Source organism: Rhamphochromis sp. 'chilingali' (assembly GCF_963969265.1).
Source record: "Rhamphochromis sp. 'chilingali' genome assembly, chromosome: 2".
Lineage (NCBI taxonomy): Eukaryota > Metazoa > Chordata > Actinopteri > Cichliformes > Cichlidae > Rhamphochromis > Rhamphochromis sp. 'chilingali'.
Genome location: NC_137930.1, coordinates 44758614 through 44785719, shown reverse-complemented (window position 1 = coordinate 44785719; position 27106 = coordinate 44758614). Strand labels below are relative to the sequence as shown.

The following is a 27106-nucleotide window of genomic DNA, read 5'->3' as shown; positions in this document are numbered from 1 at the left end:
CCCTAAGAAGGAAGTGACGCCATCACGCTGTCCTCGTTAAACCTACGTCGAGGCGGAACCAAAACTCTGTTCTTCGTTTCTGGGGGAATTTAAACTATATTCATTTGAGTTTTTGCTGTAGTGACGGCGAGCAGGTTGGGGCATTCAAGTTAAAAAACACAAAACAATCGAGATGGTCTCCACACACCAGAAGACCGACGTGAAAGAGGTAAGACTCACTCGAGGAAGTATATTTAACATTTGCATGTCCAGACAGGTAATGCCACAAATTCACCTCCCACCCAACTGCAGCACTAGAAATATCTCATTGTACTGTATTATATCTGTTTCTTCTAAAAGTGTTTTCCACCGGTCAAATGAACACGTATTTTAGTGCAATCTCTGACCTTTAAAGCGTTGAGGTAAATGTATATGTCGTTTGATATACAAAGGTGTTCTAGGATTTCCTGGCTTCTGAGTGGCTGGTGAAGTGTCAGTAGGGCTGTACACGGGAAGTGTTGGTGAAATTGCGAAGAGTAAAGGTGTTGCTAAGAAAGTTGTCCGCCTGCATCTTGCTGTTTCTAATAGTTCAGAGATCCAGAACCACATTACGAACCCTTACGTTACATATAAATGCACCACATAAATGTACTTCGTTAAAATCGAGTTTGAAACTTGGGATTCAAGTCATGTTTTTCATTGTTATTTATTTTTTGTAATTTGTGAGTGAATGAATAAACGAATGCCGGACCACCTTATAAAAATGGAACATATGCACTCTGTCATTATTGTTGTTGTTATTATTTATTTTACTTATTGTTCAAAATTTCTACGTCTTGTAATAAAGGCTTAAATCACAGATCAAATTAATAACCATATAAAAACAAAAACAAAAATTAAACTAATTCTGCAGTGACAGTGAGGAAACGTTAGCATGGTGCTTCCCTACATACATTTATCTGCATATAAATATTGATATATATATTTTTTTATTGGAAAAAGTCATAATCATATTGTCTCACATTCTTGTGTCAGTCTTCTGGTAACTTCATATTGCTTTTTTGTCAGTTAGTTCTATGTTTATTAAAGTGTTGAAAAGCAATATAGTGAAACAGTTTCGAGGTACTTTTGTTTCCATGGTATTTACACTATCTGTTACCTCATAATTCACGAGTTTTACTTCCAGTGTGAAAAACACAAGCCACCCTAGCTTATTTAAATGTGAATTAAAAAAGATAAAGGTAAACATTCTGTCTCTCCTCTGCAGAAAGAGGCTGACTGCCCAGTGGTTGTTGCAGTGACGTCCCATGCAGTGTTTGAATCAGGAGGAGCTGAGGACCCCGATGGCTTGTACGTTGGGGGCATAGCTTTTCCTCTGCTGCAGGTCGGAATCCAGCAACCCACATTCATTTATGTTTTTTTTTTCTAATTAGTTATTATAGGAATTATAAATTATTATAGGAATAGGTGCAAAAGTATACTTAGAGGTTCAGCTATACACATACATGCAGCTAATATTTGGTTAAATATCCCTCAGCTAGTTGCACCTCGACCAGATAGTTTTGGTATCAACAAGCTTCTGCTTTCTGTCTAGATATTTAACCAGTTTTCTCAGCAGACTTGGTAGAGTTCATTGGTAAAGTAGAGTCTAAACTAGGAAACCAACCAAACTGTCTGCATCCTCTCAGTCCAGGGTGTTATAAAACTCTACTGTGGACAGTGACGGTGGTGTTTCAATAATGCAGTCCATGGCAGGCTTGAGCCTTATTGGTTTGGGGGTTGTTCCTAAACATCCTAACCAATTTTCTATATTCTAAGAGTCACAGTTTGGGCCTTCGCACAGACCCTGGCAAAGTGATGACATAGAAAAGTGACTTGCACATGCATACAGTTATTTAAACTGGCCTTATCACATACTTTTGATCCTTTGTGGATTACAGAAAATCCGTTACGTAAAGGTAAACGTAAAGTTCCGACCACAACTTTACTTATGAGGACTTTTATGTACTTTGTCTTCAGTAAAAATTCATGTGATTGGAGCTGAGACTCACCATTCAAAAGTGTTAAAAGATGTAATTTATATAGAATATGAATAAAGTGGCACTTTAAAGTCGACTCTCAGATCAGTTTATGCTTATGTTGGCGCTACAGGCACTACAGAAAGTGAATGAACGTCTGCTGAAGGAAAATCCTGCCGAGTCGCTCTTGTTTGATGTCATTCTGATCACCACTGAGAGCCAGCAGCAGCAGCAGAGCTCCCGCATCACAGAGAGCATCAGACATCATGGTAAACGCACTTCAACCTTCAGGAGAGAGATCTCAGTCTGATCTGTAGTGGAGTTTTGCTCATACTTTCTCTTGGCATTATCCTGCAGGTCTCAAGGTCAGCAGGTTCTGTTTTTCCAACGAGGAGGATTTTATGGAGAATCTGCTGAACAATAACGTGCACCTCTTTCTGACAACGAACAGAAACGAGGCATTGCAGGGTTCACAGAAAGGTCAGTACATTTTTTTTCACTTACCCCTTTTCAGCTAAATAGGTTTGGAGTCAGTGCTTTAAGCTCCACGGCTGCACAAGTAATGTGCTACTTGGAACTTTCCAGAAATGCAGTAATGCATGTAAATATTTGAGTCTCTTTGAACTGTTATTTTGCTGTTTTATGCATATCTATTCAGCCTGCCAGAAGCAATGAAGAAATATTTCAATTTCATCTTGAAATTTTTCCAGCCTTTACCTTCAGCTTTTTCTTTTTTCTTGCAATTTTGCCAACTTTATGTTTTTAGGACACCGTTGTTCTGTTCCAAGCTCATATTTTTCTGATTTATCTGACAGTAGATAAAGAGTATGTGTGTGCTGTGATTGGTCCAGGTGTTCTCTCTGTGCTGCTGGATGAGCACACAGCTTCCTGTCCAACAGAGCAGCTCAGAGTTTTATTCTGCGGGGACGCCGTGGTCCAGTCGGAAGCTGGACCAGCACTGGCAAGCAAACAAGCTGCTCAGGTACAAACAGTGGCAACCACTCATGTGTCCCCTGCACCTTTTGTTGTGTATTGGTGAGATTTTAAAAGGATAATTCATATTCTTGCCCTGCAGAGCTTCTCGGCTCAGATCGGCAAGATGCGGGGGAGGTTTGGTCTATTTGACAGCCCCATCAGCATTGCCCTGGTGACATCGCGGGGAGGCAGGGAAAGCTGTGGAGATGCTCTGCGGACGCTACGCTCCCTCGGTGTGAATGCAGATGAAGCATACTGCCTGGCTGGGGTCCCACGTGGTCCCATTAAGCGCCTCCTCCGACCTCACTTCCTGCTCAGCGAGTGTTTTAGCAGTAACTGAGAAGACCAGACTGATGATGACTTGGGATTTCAGAAAAAACAAAACAAACTTCACTGTGTTTTGAAATAAGCTGCTAAGCTTTCAGACTGATCTCAGAGTTAGCAGCTTGAACATGTCAGTCTCATTCAGCCTTAAAAAGCCAGCGAGGGAGCGAATGTGAAGCCCTGCTTATCACCAGAAGTCTTATAGTTCTGGGGAAAAAGTAGCAAACAGTTTGTTTAAACTCAGCTAAAAGAGCTCTGAATAACTTACGGTGTTACTCAGGGCTTACAGGTCTTTTATTTAAATAAATAAATATATATATATATATATATATATATATATATATATGCTGCCAGAGTAACACTTTGACATACCTAAGAAATAAGAAGAAAATGAACCTTTAAGTCTGTTACCCAATTTTTTTGACATGACTGACAGTCATACTGTTATAGCGTTTTCAGAATCCATCATGTCCCTGATTACTGTTACTGTTTTTGGGTTGTGTTTCTAAGGTGCAGGGAGGTCTGCTCTTTGTTCTGTGACTGATTGGGATGCTGGGCATGCTACGTCTCTTATTTGTGTTCATGCAGGGACAACAAAAATTTCTTTAGTTTGTTCTGTTTGCTCTTTTTTTTTTTTTTTTAAATAAAAGAGTGAAATCAATGTTTTCTGATGTTATGAAAATATTTTTAATTCAAATCAGCCTCAGATGTTCCACTAGACTTCTGATATTTGTGGAAATCATTTGGAAAATGATTTGAATCACGGTGTGGTACACAGTACTCGAGTAGTTATTTAAACAATGCTTCGTTGGTACTAAAGAGCCCAAATTATGCGAAGAAAATATCCCCCACACCACACCAACACAAGACAGGATGGCTTCATGATTTCATGTTGTTTACACCAAATTCTGACCTGCCATCCAGAAATCAAGGCTCATTAGACCAACCAAATTTTTTCTACTCTTCTTGTGTCTAGTTTTGGTGAGCCTGTGTGAGTTTCCTGTTCTTAGCTGACAGAAGAGGCACATGGTGTGGTTCTCAGCTCCTACAAGGTTTGACGTGATGTGTATTCAGAGGTGTTCTGCATCTATGAATACACTATTTTCTCTTTTTTGGACCCATCTCTATAAACCCTACTGTGGGGGGGAAAATCCCAGCAGAACAGCAGTTTCTGAAATGCTCAGTTGTCTGGCAACAAAAACCATTAAATGTCAAAAAAGTGCATTAAATCCCCTTTCTTCTTCATCCTGATGCTTGAACTTACTCAGTGCAAACCAGATGACCTGCTTAACTGCCGTGTAATTCACTGATTGGATATTTGGGTTCATTAGTTGAACACATGTATCTAATAAAGTGGCCAGTGAGTCAAATTCTTAACATGTAAAAATCTCTGCAATAGACACAGACCTAATGTGTGCTGTGTTCCAGGCATTTTTTGATGTCTTATTGCTGCTGAAATGTAATATAACAATTTGACTTCCTACAAATATTTTTTTTAGAACCTCAAAACTGTAAAAACAGAGTCTGTTGTAAAGGTTGTTATTTGTCACACCCCTGAAAGTATTAGTCAACACTAATAAGTATATTTATACAATTAAAATAATTACAGTTGGACTTTAACTGGAAAATACAACTTAAGCAAAGTGGATTATTCTTCAACCTGTCAACTCAATACAGGAAGTCATGTTAAATAAAGCTCAGATAATGTTATCCAGCTTTTCTTAGCTACTAATAAATCATCACTTCCACCAGTAATGTTTCTAAAAATCATAAAAATTGAGCAAGATCCTGAAGACAACTGAATTATTATTATTATTTTAATTGTTTATTGCATAATTTCCCCCTGTGGGTGGAAGTTGATGCTATAATACAATTGCTAAATAGTGGAGGAAGATGTCTTTGTGTGTATGTGGCTTTCTGTAAAAGTCGCCACACGCCACTGCATGGCTTATAGTGAGTCTGAAGACTAAGGAAGGACCAAAGGGCTTGTACCTATTAGCTAGGCAGAGAGATCAAGCTGGAGTGCAGCAGGTTATTCTGATTAAGGTGGATGGTGATGGACAGGCCGACAGATGAGGTCAGGCAGGAGTCTCCATGGAGTATGATGTTTGCAGATGGCATTGTGATCTGTACTCGGAGTAGGGAGCAGGCGGAAGTGAGCCTGGAGAGAAGAAGAACGAAAGTCAGTAGAAGCAAGACAGAATGCATGTGTGTGTGTGAATGAGAGGACGACAGGTGTAAGAGTGAAGCTGTTAAAGTGAAGGTCGACGAGTTTAAATGTCTGGAATTACCACTCAAAGCAACACAAGAACATTTTCTGTCCGACTGTCAGAGCTGATTTATGAGAGAAGGATAGCAGCAAAACTGAAAGAGAAGATTTACAAGCTGTTAATGAGACCTGTTATAATATATGGGTTGGAGACTGGCACAGACAAAAAGAACACTGACCTGAAGAGATGAAGCTTTTGATTAGATGTAACCAGGATGGACGAGATTAGAAATGAAAGCTCAGGTTTAGAGATAAAGTTAGTTGTGATAAGGTTTAATTGGACAAAAGATTTTGAACACGGAACTGCCAGACAGGAGGAAACAAGGTGTAGGAGAGTCGTGACTGTAATGCAGGAAGACAGAGGGTTGTGTGACAGAGGAGAATGCTAGGGATAGGGTGAGATGGTTCCACCTTTGCAACCCCTAAAGCAGGCGTGTCCAACTCCAGGCCTCGAGGGCTGGTGTCCTGCAGGCTTTAGATGTGTCCTTGAGTCAACACAGCTGATTTAAATGGCTAAATTACCTCCTCAACATGTCCTGAAGTTGTCCAGAGGCCTGGTGGCACTTCATTTGATTCAGGTGTGTTGATCTATGACCTGCTGGACACTGGCCCTCGTGGCCTGGAGTTGCCCACCCCTGCCCCAAAGGGAGAAGCTGAAAGAAGAGGAACCTGTAATGTTTAATTTTGATCAACAGGTGGCAGCAGACAGATTAAGAAGAGCTGATGTTGAGGCTGATTGCAGGGAAAGAAACTGACATGATACCCACGTTCAGGGAAGCACCAGGAAGGTGGTCTTTGAATTGAGGAATCAGCTTATTTACAACAAACAAACAAAAAGTTCTTGGAAACTTAATAGCACTATATCTTTTTTGAATGTCTCTATACCAAAATAAAAGTGTAATTTCAGTGTGTGGTCAAGCAGACTTATTATGAGCCTGCTGTTAGCTGACTTTCTCCTTGGTGTAGTCCTGGTCACTGGGCGTTGCTGCAGTCTGACTCTCAAAGCGGAGCCAATGAGAACCCAAATGAGAATCGATAACTTATCCTGATCATGGAATTGGAAACCTTAAATTCTTAAGATTCGTATCAATCTCCATCTGTGCTCATATGTGCCCTTTTCCATGATGGTCATGGAAGAAGTGATAAAAGTAAGGTGCTTAGTGATTTCCTCTTTCACTGGTTTTGAAGCTCCTAATTTTGATTTTTGCTCTTTTTTTAGACTTAGTATTTGAACACAACATATGTAGATAAGTGAATGGAGCCGATCAGCGATTGGTAAGGCTAGCTAGTAATAATAACTATGATGCTAGTTTAGATGAACGAATAGGGTTAAGGCAAGACATATTAAACAGCTGACTCCCTAAAGTGTCTTTAAGTACAATTGAACACTAGTCAATTAAGAGATGGATCCGACTGAGAAAGCACATTTACTGAATGTATCGATTGAGAATTAAAACCAGTAATTTAGACCATTTACGCACCAGGAAAGTGTTTACTGAGGTCACAAATGAAGTGATAAGTGTTTCAGTGTGCTTCAATAAAAGCAGATGTGTTTTTGAACCAGCAGATTTCCCCTCTGATGGCCATTAGAGAGAATGCAGTTTATTGAACTTCCATGTTGGCTTCCTTTTCAGATTTGGACACGTCACCCATCTTTTATGTACAATTCATTTTCCTGGTCATGTCACGTCTGTTGCTTGTCTGGAAAGTGAAAAATGCCATTCAGTTTTTACCAATTACATGAAACAATAACTGCTTTTTTGTCTATTATAAATGCTGATTAGGGAAAAATCACTCACAAATTTTGAATATAATTGTAAGAATTATATGATTTTCTTCTAAAATAGCCCAAATATATTTTTGGCATGTCACCTAGAATTTTTTTTTCTGGTATTTTGTATGATTTTACATGTGGTTTGAAAGTTGCATTGTCTTACTCCATTTCTGCTTGTTGTAACAGGAAGCAGAGGGAGTCCTGGTGGTCTCAGCCTTACCAGCCACACATCTGTATACAGACCTGTGAGCATGCTCAGGTTTTCTGGCAATGATTAAAAGAAAAGATTAATAATTAAAGACACTGCTGTGTAGCTTCACAGATGAGTTTTCTTTGTGGTCTGCCCCACGATGATTGAAGTGAGCACTGTAGAGTAAGATAAGAAGAGACAACATTAAGCAGAAGTTTATAGCAGATCTGGCTTTAATAAACTGTTTTTCACCCACAGAGGAAGACTTGGTAGCTATTGATGACAAATGTGTGGAAGCAGATTCCTGTAGTTCCATTGATTTTTATTCATCGTTTACATGCATCTGTCCTTGTGTCTCTTTGTAGTTCCTGCTTCCTATTTTATCCGAGTCCTTCAGGTTTTCCTTCACAGCGATTGATTCTTATATGGCGCTTTTCTACTCTGAGCACTTGAAGCATTTTACACAATTTGCACGCAAGTGCTTTCTATCACACACAAACCCATTCAGTGGATGCACTGGTGGTTGGTATCTTGCCCAAGGATATGTGGCACATAGACTTGAGCAGACAGGGATCGAACCACTAACCTTCCGATTAGTAGGTGCCCCGCTCTTGAGCCACAGCCACTCACTGGTCCATTATCCTGGCTAGGGCCTACCAGGGGCAAATTGCCCTGGACAACATAGCTCCTGGAATGCAGGAACCTCTCCACTGTGATAATGCTGGGATTCACAGAGGGGTAAAGAAACCTAAGTGCAGTTTTAGTCAAAAGACTGGTGGTTTTATGTTGTGTTATTTTTTATCTGACTTTTGTTCATTTGTCTGTGTACTGGGCGTGTGCTTGCTTGATTATGAATGTTTGATTTTCTCAGGTCTCTGGAAAAGGGACCCGAGTAAGACTGGCTGAATAAATAATTTGGTGGTCCCAATGAGACTCAGTAATAATGAGTTCAAGGTTCAAGGTTCTTTATTTGTCACATGCATAGTTATACAAGTATAACACACAGTGAAATGTAGCCTGACACGCTCCTCGACATGTGCAAAAAAATTGGGGGGGGGGGGGTGTAGAGGAAGAACATTATATATATATATATATATATATATATATATATATATATTAGTATATACACTGGGTGAATTTGCAGTAGTAGCAGCAAGCAGGTGAATTCTGTACATTAATATGAATAGACATCTGACTATTTTACAGGATAGACAATATAAACATATTTTAAATTAAAGGAATTGAAATGTACATTGTGCCTTGGTTTAGTGTCTGGAAGAGTCCTGTCTCAGTCAATTATAGATGATGTGAGAGGGCGGGTGTGTGTGTTTAGGGCACGGATGGCTTGGGGATAGAAGCTCCTCTTGAGTCTCTCTGTCCTTGCCCGGAAGATGCGGAACCTTCTACCAGATTGCAGAAGTTGGAACAGTTTGTTGCCTGGATGGGACGGGTCCTTCAGTATCTGCGCTGCTCTAGTCCGGCATCTCCTGGTGTAGGTGTCCTGAAGCGGGGGGAGAGCAATCCTGCAGCAGCGTTCTGCTGTACGGATCACTCTCTGGAGAGCTTTTTGGTCCTTCACACAGCTGTTCCCAAACCACGATGTCATGTTCTGTGTGAGGATGCTCTCCACAGCGCCTGTATAGAAAATCCTGAGGATCTTTGGAGAGACCCTGAACTTCCTCAGTTGTCGTAGGTGATACAGGCGCTGCCTAGCCTTTTTGGTCTGGACCTGAATGTGGGCAGCCCATGTCAGGTCTGAGGAGATGTGGAGACCGAGATACTTGAAGGACTGCACCCTCTCCACTGGAGCTCCATTGATGATAATGGGCTTGTAGTCTCTGTGCTGACCCCTTCTGAAGTCCACCACCAGCTCCTTGGTCTTGCCGACGTTCAGCTGGAGGTGGTTGTCCTGGCACCATGATGCAAGATTCTTCACTTCATCCATGTAGGCCGCCTCATCGTTGTTGGAGATGGCACCCAACACCACTGTGTCGTCAGCAAACTTCACAATGGTGTTGGAGCCATGGGTGGCCACACAGTCTGAAGTGTAGAGGGAGTAGAGCAGTGGCGAGAGGACACATCCCTGAGGTGCTCCTGTGTTGATGGTGATGCTGTTGGAGAAGCACCTGCCCACCCTCACCACCTTCTGCCAGTGAGGAAGTCCAACACCCATGCACACAGACGGCTGTTAAGTCCCAGATCCCTCAGCTTTGTGAACAGTCTGCAGGGCACTATTGTGTTAAACGCTGAACTGTAATCAACAAACAGCATTCGCACATAGTTACCCTGTTTCTTGTCCACGTGGCTGAGAGTGGTGTGTAGGACGTGGGCGATGGCATCATCTGTGGATCTGTTGGATCTGTTCCACAGCCTCATGTGATTGCCTTAAGTGATCAGAGGATGAAAAACAAATGGTGGCTGGACTGATCATCTGTGCTGCATATTAAAACATATTCAGAGAAATAAAGCTGCTTCGTACTTTCCTGGATGAGAACAGAAAACATTTTGTCTTCATTATTCTGAGGACGGCTTCTGATGAGCACTGATTTCATCATCTCCACCTCCTGAACACAAACACATCTTTAATTAAAAAACAACAACAACAACAACAACAACAAAAAACACGCTGAATGTTCAGGAACCTGGTTTTATGTTCTTAGTAGAGCTTTCCATCTAATGAACACTCATCAAACCAAAGTCTTGATATTCTATTTAAAAGACAAAAACGAGAGCTGGATACATTTTGTGACAATTTTTAATTCTTCCTTGCACTTGAGTATATTCAGGTTTTCTGCTCTACCGACCTTAGGGCCATGAGAAGACATCATTGGTTCTCGAGCAGGTCCCAGAAGTCCTGGATGTTCTGCCTCATATAATATGGTTCTCATTATCCTTGAATGACTTACAGCAACTCTTGAAGTTTTAAAGTCCCTTGAGTGAATATAAAGGGTCACCTGGGTTGGTCCACTGGCCTGTACTGAGTGTTACCTACCAATAAGTGAGGAGGTTTCTTTAAAGAACTCTGTCCTCAAAAAGGTTTTAGTTAGGCACCAGAGGCAATGTTTTGGGGTTTCTGGCAGCTTTTGCAATCAGAATTATGATCTTAATGCATTGTGGAGTGTGACTGTACAAAGTGTACAGGATGAGTATTACTGTATGAAAACTAAGGTGCTGTTAAAACCCAGGGACAGTTGCTCCCTCACCTGGACACCCCACCCTACCCAATGGGCAAGCGGGCAGCCACGCGCCAACAAGGTGCAAACCAGACATCCCAGCATTGGGCAACCCACCCGACACAGCGAGGCAGCCAAAGGGACTTTTCGAGAGGAAAACAAAACAAAGCGTTTTAGGTCATCGCCCATTAAGATCAGTCTTCCTTTGAGTCAGCATTTTGGATTGCCAGTCCCTGTCAATAAGAAAATTTGAAACAGCAGGTGGCTGTCTTTATTCTTAGCCAGACCTTTGTGCCTAAGATCACTATATTAAGGATATCTATTTTTACTGACATCACACCCCCAAGGATTAACTCTACAGACACCGACTTCATTATTTGAAACCTGAAATTTATATTTAATGTGAGCATCAGTCAGTGGTGCATACACTCCCCAGCTACGTCACTGGGAACAACTTTGTGTGGCTGTGTATGTGTCTGTGCCATAATCCTAGTCTTGTGTTTCAGGGCCAGAGTCTGTTACTGGGCTTCCATCCTCTGTTTCATATCGCTTGTCATCTGCTGCCTGATTGTTGAACTGATCTGTTAGTGAAAGTCTGCCTCCGAATGCACTGCATTTTACCTCTTCTGTTTGCTCTTTGTCTTTTGTACTTACGCATCTCTCTTCTGTGCAGAAACTCTGGTGAGAAAGTTGGAGAGATTGTTTGAGGGAGTGAAAATGTGAATCTGCCTGATTGCCTGGGTTTGGTCCTCACTGCATGAAAGCCTTGTTTCCTTGGATTCATTTATTGTAAACCTGTGAACTTTGATCTCAGAATCCTGCATTTAAGTCTATCCAAGTCCACTGGTTTTGACAGATTCAGCTAAAGAAATGGGGAAAAATGTGTTTTTGTGACAGGCTACCAACAACAAAGTGTCTAAAGGTACAATTTAAAATTGGTTCTTTGCTGAGATGTCTTTTATGAGTAGACACAAAACTTGTATATCCATTGAGTTAATTGCCCTTTTTATAATAGAATGATTTATAGGTCCGTGTTACGTAGCTTACCAAGGAAGACATTCCTCAGAAAATGGTCAGGTACAAGGACTGGTCTGAAAAAGAGAGAAGAAAATATTTGAAGGTTATTGCTCAAGACCTCAAGAAATTGCAAGAAACTCAAGTTCCTTGTATGCAAAATAAAAAGAAATGATGGGTGGGTCAAGACTTTTGCATGGTACTGTATGGGAAAGATGCCTTTTTGCAAGCTGGAGTTAAAAATCAGCAACAAACTGGGTCACAGCTGCTGGTCAGCTGATCTAAACTACATTAAAAATTGACATTTCTGAAGTCTTTCCAGAGACAGACAGGAGGTGTGTTCACTGCTCCCCCATCATCTTCCCCCGAGTGTTGGATGGCGTCAGTGCTCAGCTGATCCATCATCACTGTAGACAGCAAGACCTCTAATTAAAATTCACCTTATCACCTCCAGACCCAAGTGACATGAGAAGAGATTCTAGGCAGTCATTAGTGTTGGTAGAGAACAAAACGGTTCTCAGAAAAGCATCACAGACTATAAACAGTGCAGGAAAAACTAAAGGGAGCAAATTAAATTAAGAAAAACAATAGATTACAACGCTGTAATGGTGCAAATTGAAAACCATGAAGCTTTCTTAACCATTTACCTGCATTAGGACATCTGTTTTTCAGTACTTAATTTTTGTCAAATTGCACAAAGGAATTTTTGAACCACTAGTGATAACTCTGTCATCTGTTCTTGCACCTGTTCCAGGCACAGTGACACAGTAACAACTTTTAAAATGCATGGTTGCAGGTGATCAACTTCAGCTATTGCGAAGCATTCCCACTTTTTAATGCCAACACACTAATACACCAGTGATCACATAGTAACACCTCAGCAGTCTGTTAGCAAAAACAAGCAAGCCACAGCAACCAGTGGCTGAGTGTTTGTGGGGGTTTCATATCTCCACTAAATGAAAGCTGCAACCAACCCATAAATGTATGGGGCCCTTGTACCCACAACACAATACTGAACGTGTATCAGCGCCATTTTACTCAATATGAACCCCCCTGTGTAGCAACACCAAAACAGTAAAGTTTAAGTACTGAATTGAACCTGAATAAAATTGTTAATAATAAAATGCCTTCACTGATCAATTATTTTGATTGAACTGAATCCAGATGCTGAACAGCAGCAGATGATTCCTGTAGTTTTCTGTCACCCTCTGGGCCCCTGTTGCACAGCTGAACCTTGTTCATTCACTTAACACTGCAAGAAATGTTCCCCCAACGTTCAAAACACTTCAAGGTTTTAATGTGAAAGTGGCCTCTTGTGGTATAAAACTGCAAACTGTATATAAAAAGATGGAGGAGAGGTGACTCTTACCCTAGGCATTATCACTGTAGTTGTCCCAATGTGATTCTCTCTCTCTCTCTCTCTCTCTCTCTCTCCCCCTCTGTGTGTCTTTTAGATACAGACTGATCAGATTAGTTATCAGATAAGGCCAGCAATCCTAAATATCAAGGAGTATCCAAAAGGTGTATGAGCTAATTAATGCTGAGTGATAAACTAATGCTACAACTGTACTGATCAGAAACAAAAGAATATTTTTTTCCACTTAATTTCATCAAAACTTGCTCCAAAATGCACCAACAGCACAAATAGAGGTAGAGAGGTCAAATTCAGTGGATATTTTTATTTAATTAATTAATTAATAATTTTTTTTTTTGCAGTGGCCACTCCTGTCTCCCCCCGTCTCCGTGATACGCATGCACGCAGATGAACAGGCAGATGGACAAACTTCTGCTGGAGCTCAAGGGCTGAAGGACACCGTAAAGCGCAGGTGATAAGCAGCTTTAATCGGTTAATTTGGCCTCGGTGGCCTTTGTGCTAGCGGGCTGCAGGCAAACACTCGGGAGCTGGAAAAATCCACGGCACGACACTTTCTCTGCTGTCTGACCCCAGAGTCCTTCGGCTATCTTCCCAGCGTTAAAGAAAGAAGCAGTTTTCTATTGATATGAAGATTTTAATGCGCCAAGAACTGCATTTGTATTCTTCTGGATTTTTTTTCATCACTAAATATTCTTTGTGACAAAAATCTGACTTCATCACCATATTTTTAATATTTAAATAAAAGTTTAACTTTGTAAATACCAACTTGTGTTTTTGTCCATCTGCTTTTACGCAGAGGATTTTTGCGTAAAAGGCGCAACGGTGCGCACTGGAGCTCGTCACTGCAGTCTGCTACAGTCTAAGTGGAGTCTGTGTGACAGCATGATAAGGCTACGGTGTGGCAGTCGGACTCCAACCCGGCCTTCATGAACCCGTTGGCCGCGCTGCTGTGGCTCGGACGGGATCAGACCGACGCGGCGCAGATGGTGGCAAACCTGAGCGCAGCGCAGGAGGCGGGGACAGCGACCGCGGCACTGCACAACCTGCCTGCCCTGGTTTTCGGGGTGCTGCTGATCGTCGTCATCATCTGCGGCAACTTGATGGTGTGTCTGAGTGTGTTCGTCGAAAAGGCACTGAAAACCACCACCAACTACTTCATCGTGAGTCTGGCAGTGGCGGATCTGATGTTGGCGGTGCTCGTGCTGCCGCTCTTCGTCTATTCGGAGGTGAGATGCGACGGAACATACCGTCTTTGGAGATGTTAATTAACTGAGAAGGACCCATAACTGAGAGACACAGCTTCCAGTTATGTCTTAGGCTGCTAATCTCACAGGAGTATTTAGATTCAGGGACCCTAAAAACTGTTGGATCTCTTTCTGAGTCTTTGGGCACCAGATGGCAGGTCATTGCAGTAGCAGTTCTGGATGGCGTTCAACCAACAAATTATTTGAAAAGGCATTAAAAAGTTCATTAAATGTGCAGAATAAACCCTATTAATAGCAGAATCCATTACCTCTTTAAAACCCATGTCAAACAGAAATTCACAGGAGCTGGTTGACTTGAGATATTTAATTCCAAAGTAAACCAAAAACATTTTGCTGCTACATAAAAGGTCAATTTTCACAATAGAAATTCCGTGTTTACATTTTCTGATCTTTGAGTTTTATTTCTGTAAAAGATTATATAGATTTTGCATAAAATATTAAACAGCAACAAACCAAAAAACTAACAAACTAGGCAGTCGATGTTATTAAAATTGGTGAAAAACAGTAAGACCCATGCAGAAACCAGGAGACAGTTTGTGTAATCCACAAATTGATCTTCAGCTATGAAAATCACGATCACCCCAAATCTGCTTTTGTCAGCAAAGATATTCTCTAATGACTACATATCACCACCTTTCATTGTTCCTTATTGATCTTCAGAGTTCAGAGTGATGTTTTTATGCAATGCTCTGCAGGTTTGAAGCAAAGGTCAGTGGTGGTTTGACAGGGTCATGACCTGGTAAAGAAGCTGGACAGGACAGTTCAGTCCAGGTCAAACTTCCTGTTTACTCAGTAAACTCAGCACGTTACTCTGCACGAACATACAGTGACTTGAAGGTAATAAAACAAAATAAAGAAAAAAACATTTTTTGAAATATCAAAGGCTGCCAGCAACCTTTAGCTGGTGGAGTGCAGTTCCTTTATAAAAAAATCTCAAATCACCAAAGTTTCAGACCTTTTTATGCTCAACCATCTCTGATTTGCATACAAATTTTATGGTCCAAAGTTTGGACAGGCAGAATAATTGCTGTGAAATTTTAGCTTCATATGTCAAATACTTATTACAGAACAATTACAGCTCCGGATTCATTTTTATGATAAGAAGGGGAAGTGAAATGTTCAGGTTTTTATCTTTAATAGTTTTCAACTTCCTGTTCAACAATTGACTCTGATTTCAATGTGTGGAAAAAATGGTCTGAAAATACAGCCTGAAAAGTATTTGATATATGAAGCTAAAATATCATAGGAATCATTGCATACATTCAAACTTTGTATCATAAAGAAACTGTAGAGTAGAAGGCCCGTTTTGATTTCAGATTGTGTGTCAAGGTAATTTTTGGTACGAGTAAACATTAAACGACAAGCATTTGTCTGCCTCTCAGTTCCAGGATGGTGTATGGACCCTCAACACTACCATCTGTGATGGTCTCATGACGATGGATGTTATGTTGTGTACTGCCTCCATCTTCAATCTCTGTGCTATCAGCATTGACAGGTCAGTACTCACCTGTACAGGTACACACAGCAGGATCTTGTGTTGTTCCCTTACATTGAAGCCGCACGGCAAGAGAACAGCAGACAATCAGCAGTTCGCTTGATGGACGGTATTTAACAAAAATCTCATCCTGGTGGTGATGATACAGGAAGTGCCAGTAGGTCAGTGATCTTGACAATAGGAATATTAGCTGAATTTCTTGGAACAAAATTTTAAGAACAATTACAAATTGTTCTTGAACAGTTGGGTCTCATTGAAAGTTATATTGCTTTCAAGAAGACCATACATCTGCAGCCTCTTCCCTTGAAGTTCACATATTGCTGTTTTGAACAGCAGTTAACACCAGCCTGTTTAAATGCTCTGGACCAGTAGCTGTGTAAAAGATTTTGTTTTGCTATGTTTATGGCTTTCAGCATATACTGAACATAAAGAGGTGTCACTTCAGTCATTGGTTAGCACGGGAATTTGAAACCTGCCACAGCTTTCCACTTGGAGCCAGGTCCTTCCAAAAGAGGAAGGTTAGGCTTTTTACACTCTAAAAACTCTTCACTCTTGTTACACTCCCATGACAACACAAAAAAGAATTCAGAAACCACAGGGGTCCTAAAGCCTTTTAAAGTATTACTGATGTCAAAATAATGCAAAAAGTACCTAAGAATACCTGCAGCATTTACTACAATGTAGTAATGTATACTTTTTAGTGGAGTGAATACTGTAATATGTTTTACAGCAGTAGGTTCTGTGAAAGATGCAAGAATGCCGCTCAGATTAGGATTGAACTTTCCACAGAGCACTGTGGCTGTTCTGTGTCTGTTGTCCTATTACAGCTGATGTTCCACACCTTACAAACCATCGACGTCTGACACTTTAAACCCTTTGTATTTCGTTCATTTAGTAACAGTATGGATCTGAATTATTCCCCCTCTTTAAGCTGTTAAAATGCCTAACAGCTTTTCTTCAACACTCTAACTAAAAAGTAGACCTTAGAATAAATGGAGACAGCTGGAACCAGAGATCTTTTTAGTCTGATCTGCATGATTGAACTTTAAGATGGGTTTCAGGGAGCTGCCATGTTGCTCATAACGATGGTGCTGTCAGGCTATTAGAAGATGCTCTCCATATTAGCTTACAGACATTTCGTCTGTTAAAGAAGTGCTAAGTTCAGTTCATTAACTTCGCAGTTATTCAGTTATTAAACGTGACATTAGTAAATGTACAAACCACCAAGGTAAGTGGAAGGTCATCCTGTGGGAAACAAGATGTTAGTTTTTGTAAAGCTTTTCATTTAAATCCACACATTCTAACCTTGTGGTGAAATTAAAAGTTAAAAGATCATCAGATATATTTTAGTACTCTCCATTCTCTCGGAACTCAGGAATGTATCTATACAAACATACATCTTGAGATACATCACAGGAAACACTTTGAAATGCTACTGGCCAGTTTAAATGACTTTCATGTCAAGTTGATCCATCCTCTGTACAAAAAAATTAAAAGATCATGACTGAGAAAATGAGTGAGTATGACTCATCATCTGGGTGTTATGAATGTCCCGACTAGATTTTGTGCAAAACTATAAAGTAGATGTTGAGATAAATATCAAGAAAACAACTAGAAAATTCAAACAGACGTCACAAGACTCCGTATCCCATCAAAATATTTTTGTGTAGATAGTACATCGATAGATACTAATGAATGATACGTGATCTTATATTTATCTTATATATTCTACTCTACTGAAGGGCTCAAAGCATTTTATACAACATTCCTCATTCACACAAACACTATTCTATGTTTAAGTGCTTAAGCGTTAACTGAGAGTCACACACATTCATATAATGAACGCATCAGAGACCAACTTGGGGTTCAGTATCTTGCTGAAGTATGCTTTGGCATGCAGACTGGAATAGCCATCAAACCACCAACCTTCCGATTAGTAGATGATCTGCTTTGTCTCCTGAACTACAGCCACTCCGTTGTAGCTTGGACCACAATACTGGAAAAACAGATACAGGCTTAAACTCCACGTGTTCATTCCCGGAGTGGACTCCTAGAAAAAATATGAGGAAAAACTGTACAGTTGATGAAAAGAATGAGGTAAAGATTCACAACTAATGTAGAGACTCAAGACTCAAGAGTTTTAACTGGCCTCTCATGATTCAGGAACATTCAGGGACACCATCAGATCCAAAGCTTGTCAGGGTCCGATGGTTCTGATATGTCGGCGACCTTTTGTCTGACTCCTGTAAAAGCGCTAAAAGAAAACCCCCCAGAAAAGGCAAAAGAATTTAAATCCCCAAATGAGGGATGAGCCAACTGCTGATGAACTGCCAGGTTCGCTCGGCGCTTGTTAGTATGTCTCATGAGATTATCCGAACTCTCAGCCGATGTTGAGGGAGACAAAAATTCAGGATGCTCTTCAAATCTGATGTCCTGACTCCAGAAAATATGATTACATCAAAGACTGATGGGGAGCAGTGAAGTTAACGTGGACTGATGATGATGATCTGAAGCTTTTTGAAGTAGCCAGCAGCGTTTAGAGGTTTAACTGGATGACAGTCTGAATAATTCAAGAGGCAGGTCAGGAGGCAGAATCTGAAGGTCTGCACAGAGTCCACCTGCTGTTAATGTTCAGGTCTGAAGAAGGAACTCTTCTAGTTTTTAAAAAGCTGCCTGATAAGCAGCCGGTTTGACAGAGTCGCTTTAGAGGGCTAGGGGCTTCTTTCAGAGTTTTATTTATTTACACAGTAAAAACAAAACAGAAAAAAAGATTAAGATGAAACTGGAAACATCCTACAGCTACAGCATCTTTCAGTCCCAACTGTAACTAATCACATAGTTACTGGCTGCAGTGTTTGAAGAGTACTTAAATTCTGCACTAGTGTGAAGATTCAGGTTAGTTTGATTTTATTTCCATAAAAAGATAAAATTGCCTTCAGTCTTAAAGAATTGTTAAGATGGCAGTGGAATTGGTACATGCCAATTTTAGGTGTTCTCAGCAGCAGACAGCCTTCCTGTGGTGAGCACTCTGAGTGTGGAGAACTACAATGTACAGTGCATTCTGATACCAGAGGATAAATCCTTCAAGCCCACCTTGAGACATTTTAAAAATCGTTTTAGTTCTTCTGCTATAGGGTTTGCAAAACAAATAAATCCTCTGGATGGGTTTTGTTCTTTTGTGGCTGTAAGACCACTGCATGCTTTTGGACATACTGGGACAAGAAATAAGGATAATAACACAAAACACCATCAGTACCAACTTAGAACCATATATCATAAACAAAACCTAAACCTAGTGTAGCAGCTCTAAGCTGGCTGTGATGCCATATTTCTGGCCCCTCTTGCAGGTTCATCGCTGTGTCAATCCCGCTCAACTACAACAGGAAGCATGTGGACCTGCGGCAAGTTGTTTTGCTGTCGGCCACCTGGATCCTGGCCTTGGCTGTAGCCTCGCCAATCATCTTTGGCATCAACAATGTCCCAGGCCGCGATCCGAGGGAATGTAAACTAGAGAATGATGACTATGTTCTGTATTCTTCCGTCTGCTCCTTCTTCATCCCCTGCCCCATCATGCTGCTGCTGTACTGTGGCATGTTCCGCGGCCTGCGACGATGGGAGGAGGCACGTAAAGCCAAGCTGAAGGACAGCATCCAGGCGTGCCGCAAGCTGCAGGAGGCCACAGCCACGTTGCCTCCTCTGGCTTCGCTGCCACCTCTGCTGCCTCCCATTATAGAGCGAGACCCAGCAGATACTCTCGATGAAGCATCCACCTTGCAGTCCCCAGACCTGCCCCCGAACTCAACAGAGAACAAAGACGGCCCTGTGCCAGCGGTCAGTTTTGCAGAGATTAAGTTCAACCACGACCCGCGCAGAAGAAAAAGGGCCAAGATCAACAGCCGCGAGAGGAAGGCTATGAAGGTGCTTCCTGTCGTTGTGGGTGAGTTCACTTCCTTCAGTAGCATTGAGGAGACATTTTAACTGAAAACGTTATAATCTAAAACCAAGCTGCCTTTGTAGTGGAAATTGGTTCGCTGTTGTTATTGGCCCTGTCGCTGCTGTGGCATTGGTTGGACTCTGAATGCTGAGGAGGCAGGCCAACGGAAAACAAGGAATTGAACACTTTAACTTTTCCTTGATGTTCTGCAGATATATATATATTTTTAGAGCAATATTTGATAGAAGTCCTGTTATAGAAATCCACATCATTGGGCTTGTTTTCAGTAACATCCTAACCACATAAGGCTGAATTAGGAACGTGCCCTGGGCTTACAAAAGCCCAAAGTGCAGCAAATCTTGTTGTACTAAGAACAACACTGATGTAACACAAACAAATGGCACAATTTAAGTGTCACACATTAAAGGTGGGCCCTGCGGCTGGTGTAGAGTCTGGATTTCAGGGATAATTTCACCCACTTTGAAGATATAAATGGTGTTGAAAGGTCAAAACACCATAACATAAAATAAATACAATAAAAGAAAACATGAAATCAAACAAATACAATATCATGTGACAAAAACAAACTAAAACACAGGCACCACAACATAAAAAACACGATGGGACTCAAACTGAGCTTGAATTAACAGCAATGGTATAAAAGTGAATTTTAAGACGGGATGTAAAAGACTGGAGGGACCCTGCAGTATGAATATCAAGTGGCAGGATATTCCAGAGTCTAGGAGCCTGATCCTGACATGAAAGCCTGATCCCCTCTAAATGAGGTCATTGAAGAAGGTATGCATACTTACTGATATTCAAAATATATATTGTCATTTGAAAAACAATCAACCATCATTATTTTTCTTCTTGTCCTTCTTGCTAAAACTGTTGCTGTTGATTTGATTGTCGGCGAACCTTTAAAGTGAATGTTGTTATGTCAGACATCTCTGCTCTGCGGCTACCTGAACTCTTCACCGCCACCTCTGATGCCTATCCCGAGGCACTAACAGATCAATTAGAAAGGGGTCAGTCTATTAATAGCAGCCAGCTTTGCTCCCTAATGCGAACAAGTGCTTTCCTTTAGCACACAGCAGCTAATCCTTACAGCTCCTTAAGCTCAAATCCAATTATTGGTTAAGGCCATGTCAGGTGCATGTTTAAGTGTGCAGGTAAGGCTCATGTTTAAGTGACAGTCTGAGCAATATAATCCAAATATATTAGGTGGTTTATACAGTACTAGTCAAGGAAAAAATACTTTTAGAAAGCTCGTTGCGAGCACTGTTTTATCAATAGGTATAAATTGTGTTTGGGTCAGGTGCTCTCCGTTATCAATGGGATCAATGAGAGAAAATATGAGAGAAAGAAACTCTAAGTTACAATGTCCTAAGTGGATTTTTACCAAATTAAAAAAATGAATTTTTGGTACAGGTAGCCTGAGAAAGATGTATACTGAGTTAGTTAATCAGAGAGGCTCAGTGGACAAAAGCGAGTGTTGGTATAGTCTTTTTGTGACCAGAGGTTATAGTGATGCACAGTAATTAGTTTTTTCTACTTTGATGCAATGGTTCCATAATGTGGTGGTTTAAACATTTATTTAACAAGACAAAGATCCAAAACATGCAGAACAACACAAATACTGGGAATAAATCCAAAAATCATAACATGAGACTTAGTGTTCAATCCCAGTTGGTAGATATGAAGGGCACTTAGTGGGTTAAAGTAACCAGGTGTCCCACTTTAAACCAGACTGTACAGCATTTTCAGTCTTCAGTATCTCCATCTTCATCTACTGCTGTGGTGACTCGTCATCAACATTTAGATTCCAGGAGATTCTGTCCTAAATCCTGTCACGACTGAGATCTGTTCTGCTTTGATGGTTAATTGCCATATAGCGGGGGAGATACTCCTCTACTTGAACAAGCTTGATTATCTACATTTTTGTTCAGAAATTGACATACAGACATCATGGGCATGCATGCCATGGTCATTTTGGTCCATCATTTGAGCTATTCTTTTTCCAGGGTGGGATGATTGTACAGCATATATCTTTCATGACTTAAAAACAGATTTGGGTGCACAAATTTGAATGTATTCAGGATTTTCTTTAATTGACACATGGTCAAAATAATATATACAGGCTCAAATATATACACAGATTCTCTTAAATATAATACAAGTGGTCATGAAGGTTCTATAATTTGCTAACTTGACAAAATCATGGCCTAATTTCTTGTTAGTGATTGTGATTGAATAAAACCAGTAGTTTCTCTTTGCCAGCATAAAAAGGATTTATTTGAAAGCACTCATTGGACTAACTAATACTCAGAACAGTGTGAAAGTCCATAAAACTTAGTGTAGATCAAACAAGGAGAACTGTAGATTTACATAATTTGGGAAGGTCTCTTGAATGAATCAATTTCCAAACAACTGCAAATTCCAAAATCATCAGTTTAAAAAATTGTATGCAAGTACAAGTTATTCAGATGTGTCACCACTTTGCCAAAGTCTCGAAGGAGACCCAATCTTTCACCCTCAAAAGATAGGAAAAGGATGTTCAGGAACAATCCAGGAATCACCAACACCCAATCCTGTCATGAATTGGAAACTGCTGGAACACTACCATCAGTGTCCACAAGGAAGTGAGTTTTGCTTTGCGATGAATTGAGACCGTGCTGACCAAGAAAGAAGCTGTGCTCCAAAATTGGGACTTTCAAGCTTGACTGAAATTTGCAACTGCCCACATAGACAAGTCAAATGCCTCCTGGAGAAATGTTTTATGGTTAGACAAGACAAATATTGAGCTATTAGCCAGTGAAAGAGGGAGTAATGGTGAGACTTTAAAACCTAAGAACACTATAACGATTGTCAAGAGTGGTAGTGGTAACATCATGCCCCAAGGCTGTTTTGCTGCTAGTGGCACTGGTACATACACAAAGTGGATAGAGTAATGAAGAAGAACTGCCTCCAAATTCTTCAACTTCACCTCAAGTTGGAAACTTGTAGATGGTTAAAACTTGGACACAACTGAGTATTCCAACAGGACAGTGGTCCACATTAAGTCCAAACATTAAGTTTCACTCATCTTCTTGCTTTCTTGAGTGTGCAAAGAATCTATTCTTATCATTACTTCGACTTTCCCATACCACCAAACTCAATGCTGACACCATTGCTGTAATCCAGTCGTCGCCTTTGAATCCTATCACCAGTGAGATCTGTTCTGCTATCATGGGTCAGTGTGGTCAAATAACTGAAGTGAATTCTGTATCTCAAAAAATCCTGTTTAATTCTTCCAAACAATCTCTCTTATTGAAATATCAGTGGGGACGAATGCATATATTTTTATCCCTGGATGTATACTCTTGACTCTGTGTGGATTCAAATTTCTGGACCCTGAATTCTTGTTTTTCCACCCTGGAAGAAGACCAGTCCAATCAAATCACTAGTCCAATTTTACCATGACATTCATGTGCATGACAAATGTATGTAAACCTCTGTCCACAACTAAATATATTAATACTATGTTAATATGCATAATATGTGAATGATATCTGTTTTGCTTAACTTTAAAATGAAATGTATTTTCTCTGTAAACGCTGACTTTTTGCTCTTTAGGATCAGAAGTATTGATTTCACAGAGACGAAGCATTCATCTCCTGATTCCTGTTTCTCTCCCAAAGGTGCCTTCCTATTCTGCTGGACTCCTTTCTTTGTCCTCCACACAATGCGAGCACGCTGTCAAGAGTGCCACATCCCGCCAGCCCTAATGAGCGTGGTGACGTGGCTGGGCTATGTCAACAGCGCCCTGAACCCCGTCATATACACTGTCTTCAACACTGAGTTCAGGAACTTCTTCAAAAAAGTCCTCCAGCGCTGTTGCTCATAGAACTACCGGAGTGGACGCTGCTCCGTGGACCATTCTTAAACGCACAACAGCTGCAAGAGATGCTGCTGACTGTTTATATACTGTCTTTAGTCTGTTTATGTTGCCATGGTTTCCTTCCTCTGTGAGGTTTTTATTTTTCTACATTTGATGACAGCAAAGTGTGTTTGAGCTTCATGTTTCATGTGAAGAAGCTATTCTCTTAGTCTATAAGGTGGATCAATAGCATTTTTGCCATACACAACTTATTTTATATGTTGAAACTCATCTTTTCAGAATAAATGTTTTTGCTGAAAATACACATTAATAAGAATAGTCTCTTTCAGAGTTTGAGGCCCGCTTGAGAAAATGTTGACGAGTGCACAGATGAATCCAAGATGTAGGTGGAAGCAGACGGGTGTTGTGGAAGTTTTCCATTTAAATAAAGCCTGCAGACGAGCGGTGAGCGGTAGCTAACGTTCTTTAATCCAAACACACAAAGAACAGAACACCAAGCTTGTGGAGAGCCCACATGACCGCGGGGCAGGGTCAGCAGAGTCTCACTGAGTCTAACGTGGCTCTCAGTTAAATACCTTCTCCAGGAACAAAAGGCAGTACACACTTGTTTCACACCTTAAGGTTCACACTCCCTTGCTACCTCCCAGAGTCCTCGAAGAGACAAAAGACTCTTCCTGTGGAGCTGTCTGCTTCCCCCCAACTTCCTTACTACACCCCCACCATTTGTCTTACTGTATGAGTGTCAGACATGTTAAAATCCAGCGGCACCAAGGCATTATACAATAAAATAATGTGATTAATACATAAGTAAAAGAAATTCCTATACACGGGCAATCATTACGTCGTCATAAAATCATTTGTAAGCCCTTTTGCCAGGAAAGTAGTTGAAAATGTAGTCATCAAATGCCACTGAAAGGTTTTAATCTGCCATGGTGGAGTGTGATGTAGGACCCAAATGCAGATAGAGTGAGCTGGAGTACGAACAAAAAGCCAGCTGTTTATTTAGGCTGGTAACCCAATAGCAAAACCAAACAGAAATCAGCATGATCAAAACTGGAGCACTAGGGATTCTAGGGAATACATGGGATTTAGGGATTTTATAAACAAAAAAATAATCCCATTAATAACTGAAAACACCATAAATACAAGAATCTGAAAATAAATCAAACACTTGAGCAGAAACCCAGGGTCCATGGCAATAATCCTCTTAACCTCCCAAGGCTAAGTTGTTTTTGTTTTTGTGTTGTTCTTGAGTGTTAAACTGTTCACACCACACATTACACATCTATTCCATTAAAGTCATAACAACAGACTTTATGATTCAAGTCATCAGGTAGCAGGTAATTCCCACTAGGCTGAATGAGCTAATCCAGTCAATGCCTTTACATTCAAATGAGTTCCCTCTGCTCGAGACTTGTTCTATTACTGACTAACTTTTTTAAGACTGAAAGCTGGGGGCGTGGCCACTTCGATCAATATGTGGACACTGTGTGTTGCACTTCACTTCTTGTTGGATTCACTTAATTGGACTTCTGCTGTGTTTGTGTTGCTGATGCCTTTTGGAGTTTTTTGTTTGTTTCTTTGTTTTTTTTATGGAATTATCTGATATATAACATGATGATATATAACATTATTCTTCAGATTTTAAGAATGAAATTCATGTTGCAAACACATGTGGTGTTTGTAGATGAAGATCAGATCCCCAGCAGCTAGAACACTAACCCCACGGCTTTAAAATGAGTGCACAATCCAAATGGTGATGCCAGGGTGGCTATGTCTATCTCATATATACAGTCTATGGTTATTGTGAGTGGAAATGGCCACATGTAGGTTAATATTACTGTCATGACCCAAGAAAACAATTTCTAAGCAACCATATTCAGACATGGTAAAAAGTAACAAGTACACTTTCAATTCTTAAGTTTTACACAGTAGGACATGAAAAACAAACAAACAATCATAACCTGAACATGACATATTACTCCACAATGTCATTATGTATTTAAGAATTAATTGAGGTTTGTGGTTTTATGTACAACTCTCACTTTGGGCCAAGCTTTCGCTGTCAGAGAGATGGTCACACATTTGACTCTGTAATACTTTAGGAGTTTATGACTGGATCAAATCATTGCCCTTCCACAACCCTGCTTGACAGTTGGTGTGAGATGTATGTGGTACTGGGCATTATGAGAAAAAATCATTACTTTTGGTCTCATCGCCCAAAAGGACGTTGTTCCAGAAGTCTTGTAGTCTGTTTAGATGCAGCTTTGCAAAAATAAACTGTGCTGCCATGTTCTTTTCTTTTTTTCCTGGCAAACCTTCCAACCTTCCACAAGCCATACTTGTTCAGTCTTTTTCAAACTGTACTGCCATGAACTTGTCTGCTTTTATAGAGGTGGACACACATGTTGGTGATTCGTTAGTCAAGTGCATTTGATTAGCAGCACCTGGCTGCTATATAACCTCTTAATTCCTATGGAAGCAGTATGGCTGTACTTAGGTTTTCTCATTGTTTTTGCATTTTTCTTAAATAAATAATGATACTGAGTGTTTCTTTTCCAGCCACCTTTTTCACTCACTATGTGTTTATACACCAAACTGCATTTAATTATTAGTTATTATTAACCTCTGGCTCTCTTCTACAGCACGTCTTTGTCCTGTCCTCCTCCCCCCTGCCCCCAACCGGTCGCAGCAGATGGGCGCCCCTCATTGAGCATGGTTTTGCTGGAGGTTTCTTCCTGTTAAGTGCTTGCTCATAGGGGGTCATATGATTGTCTTGATTTTCTCTGTTTTCTCTGAATTATTGTAGGGTCTTTACCTTACAATATAAAGCGCCTTGAGGCAACTGTTGTTGTGATTTGGTGCTATATAAATTAAACTGAATTGATATGAAATACAGTCTCATGTGTTGTTCATCTGAGATTGCATTTCCTAATGTTAATATCTGATAAGGACCAGATTATCTTTATTATGTGTTATACACTCCTTAGGGTTGAAATAGGGCATTCTTACTTTTTGCTATCGCTCTATCTTGATTTCGCAATTTAGGTGTTTTCAAATCATATTTTTTCATTATGGATAATTAGATCATCCATAATGATTACCAAAAAGAATTTCACTGCGGCACCACCATGTAATTTATAACACTGCTACATCACTGCAGCAAAGGGAGATTGTAAGCCATAATGTCAGCAGAAGTAAGCTTTATAACTAGTGTTTAAGTTGCTCCTAACATCAGTCCTGACTGAATGGGGTCCCTACAGAACCTTGAACACACAAAAGAACATTATCATTATTTGATAGTGAAAAGTCAAGAAGGCCAACAGATTACATCAATCAAAACAGGCCAGGCCAACAGGGAAGGCGATTTTTTAAATCCCTCAACTCTACATTTACAGATGTGAATTTTGGCATTAAGTCAATAAAATTGCCTCGCTGTGG

At 40.5% G+C, this 27106-nt stretch overlaps 2 protein-coding genes across 2 annotated transcripts; both read left to right on the top strand.

Annotated features, from left to right (window-relative positions):
- Positions 1-21: 21 nt before the first annotated feature.
- On the top strand, positions 22-4503 carry LOC308386632 (cytosolic 5'-nucleotidase 1B). Its single transcript, XM_080866313.1, has 6 exons — positions 22-208; positions 1247-1363; positions 2131-2266; positions 2355-2477; positions 2849-2979; positions 3073-4503. The coding sequence occupies exons 1-6, from the start codon at positions 173-175 to the stop codon at positions 3310-3312; spliced, it is 783 nt and encodes a 260-aa protein (XP_080722439.1). The 5' UTR covers positions 22-172; the 3' UTR covers positions 3313-4503.
- Positions 4504-13449: 8946 nt separating this feature from the next.
- Positions 13450-26422, top strand: drd4a (dopamine receptor D4a). Its single transcript, XM_080875950.1, has 5 exons — positions 13450-13542; positions 13888-14317; positions 15739-15851; positions 19199-19788; positions 23466-26422. Exons 2-5 carry the CDS (start codon positions 14018-14020, stop codon positions 23669-23671), a joined length of 1209 nt encoding a protein of 402 aa, XP_080732076.1. The 5' UTR covers positions 13450-13542; positions 13888-14017; the 3' UTR covers positions 23672-26422.
- The last annotated feature ends 684 nt before the right edge of the window (positions 26423-27106 follow it).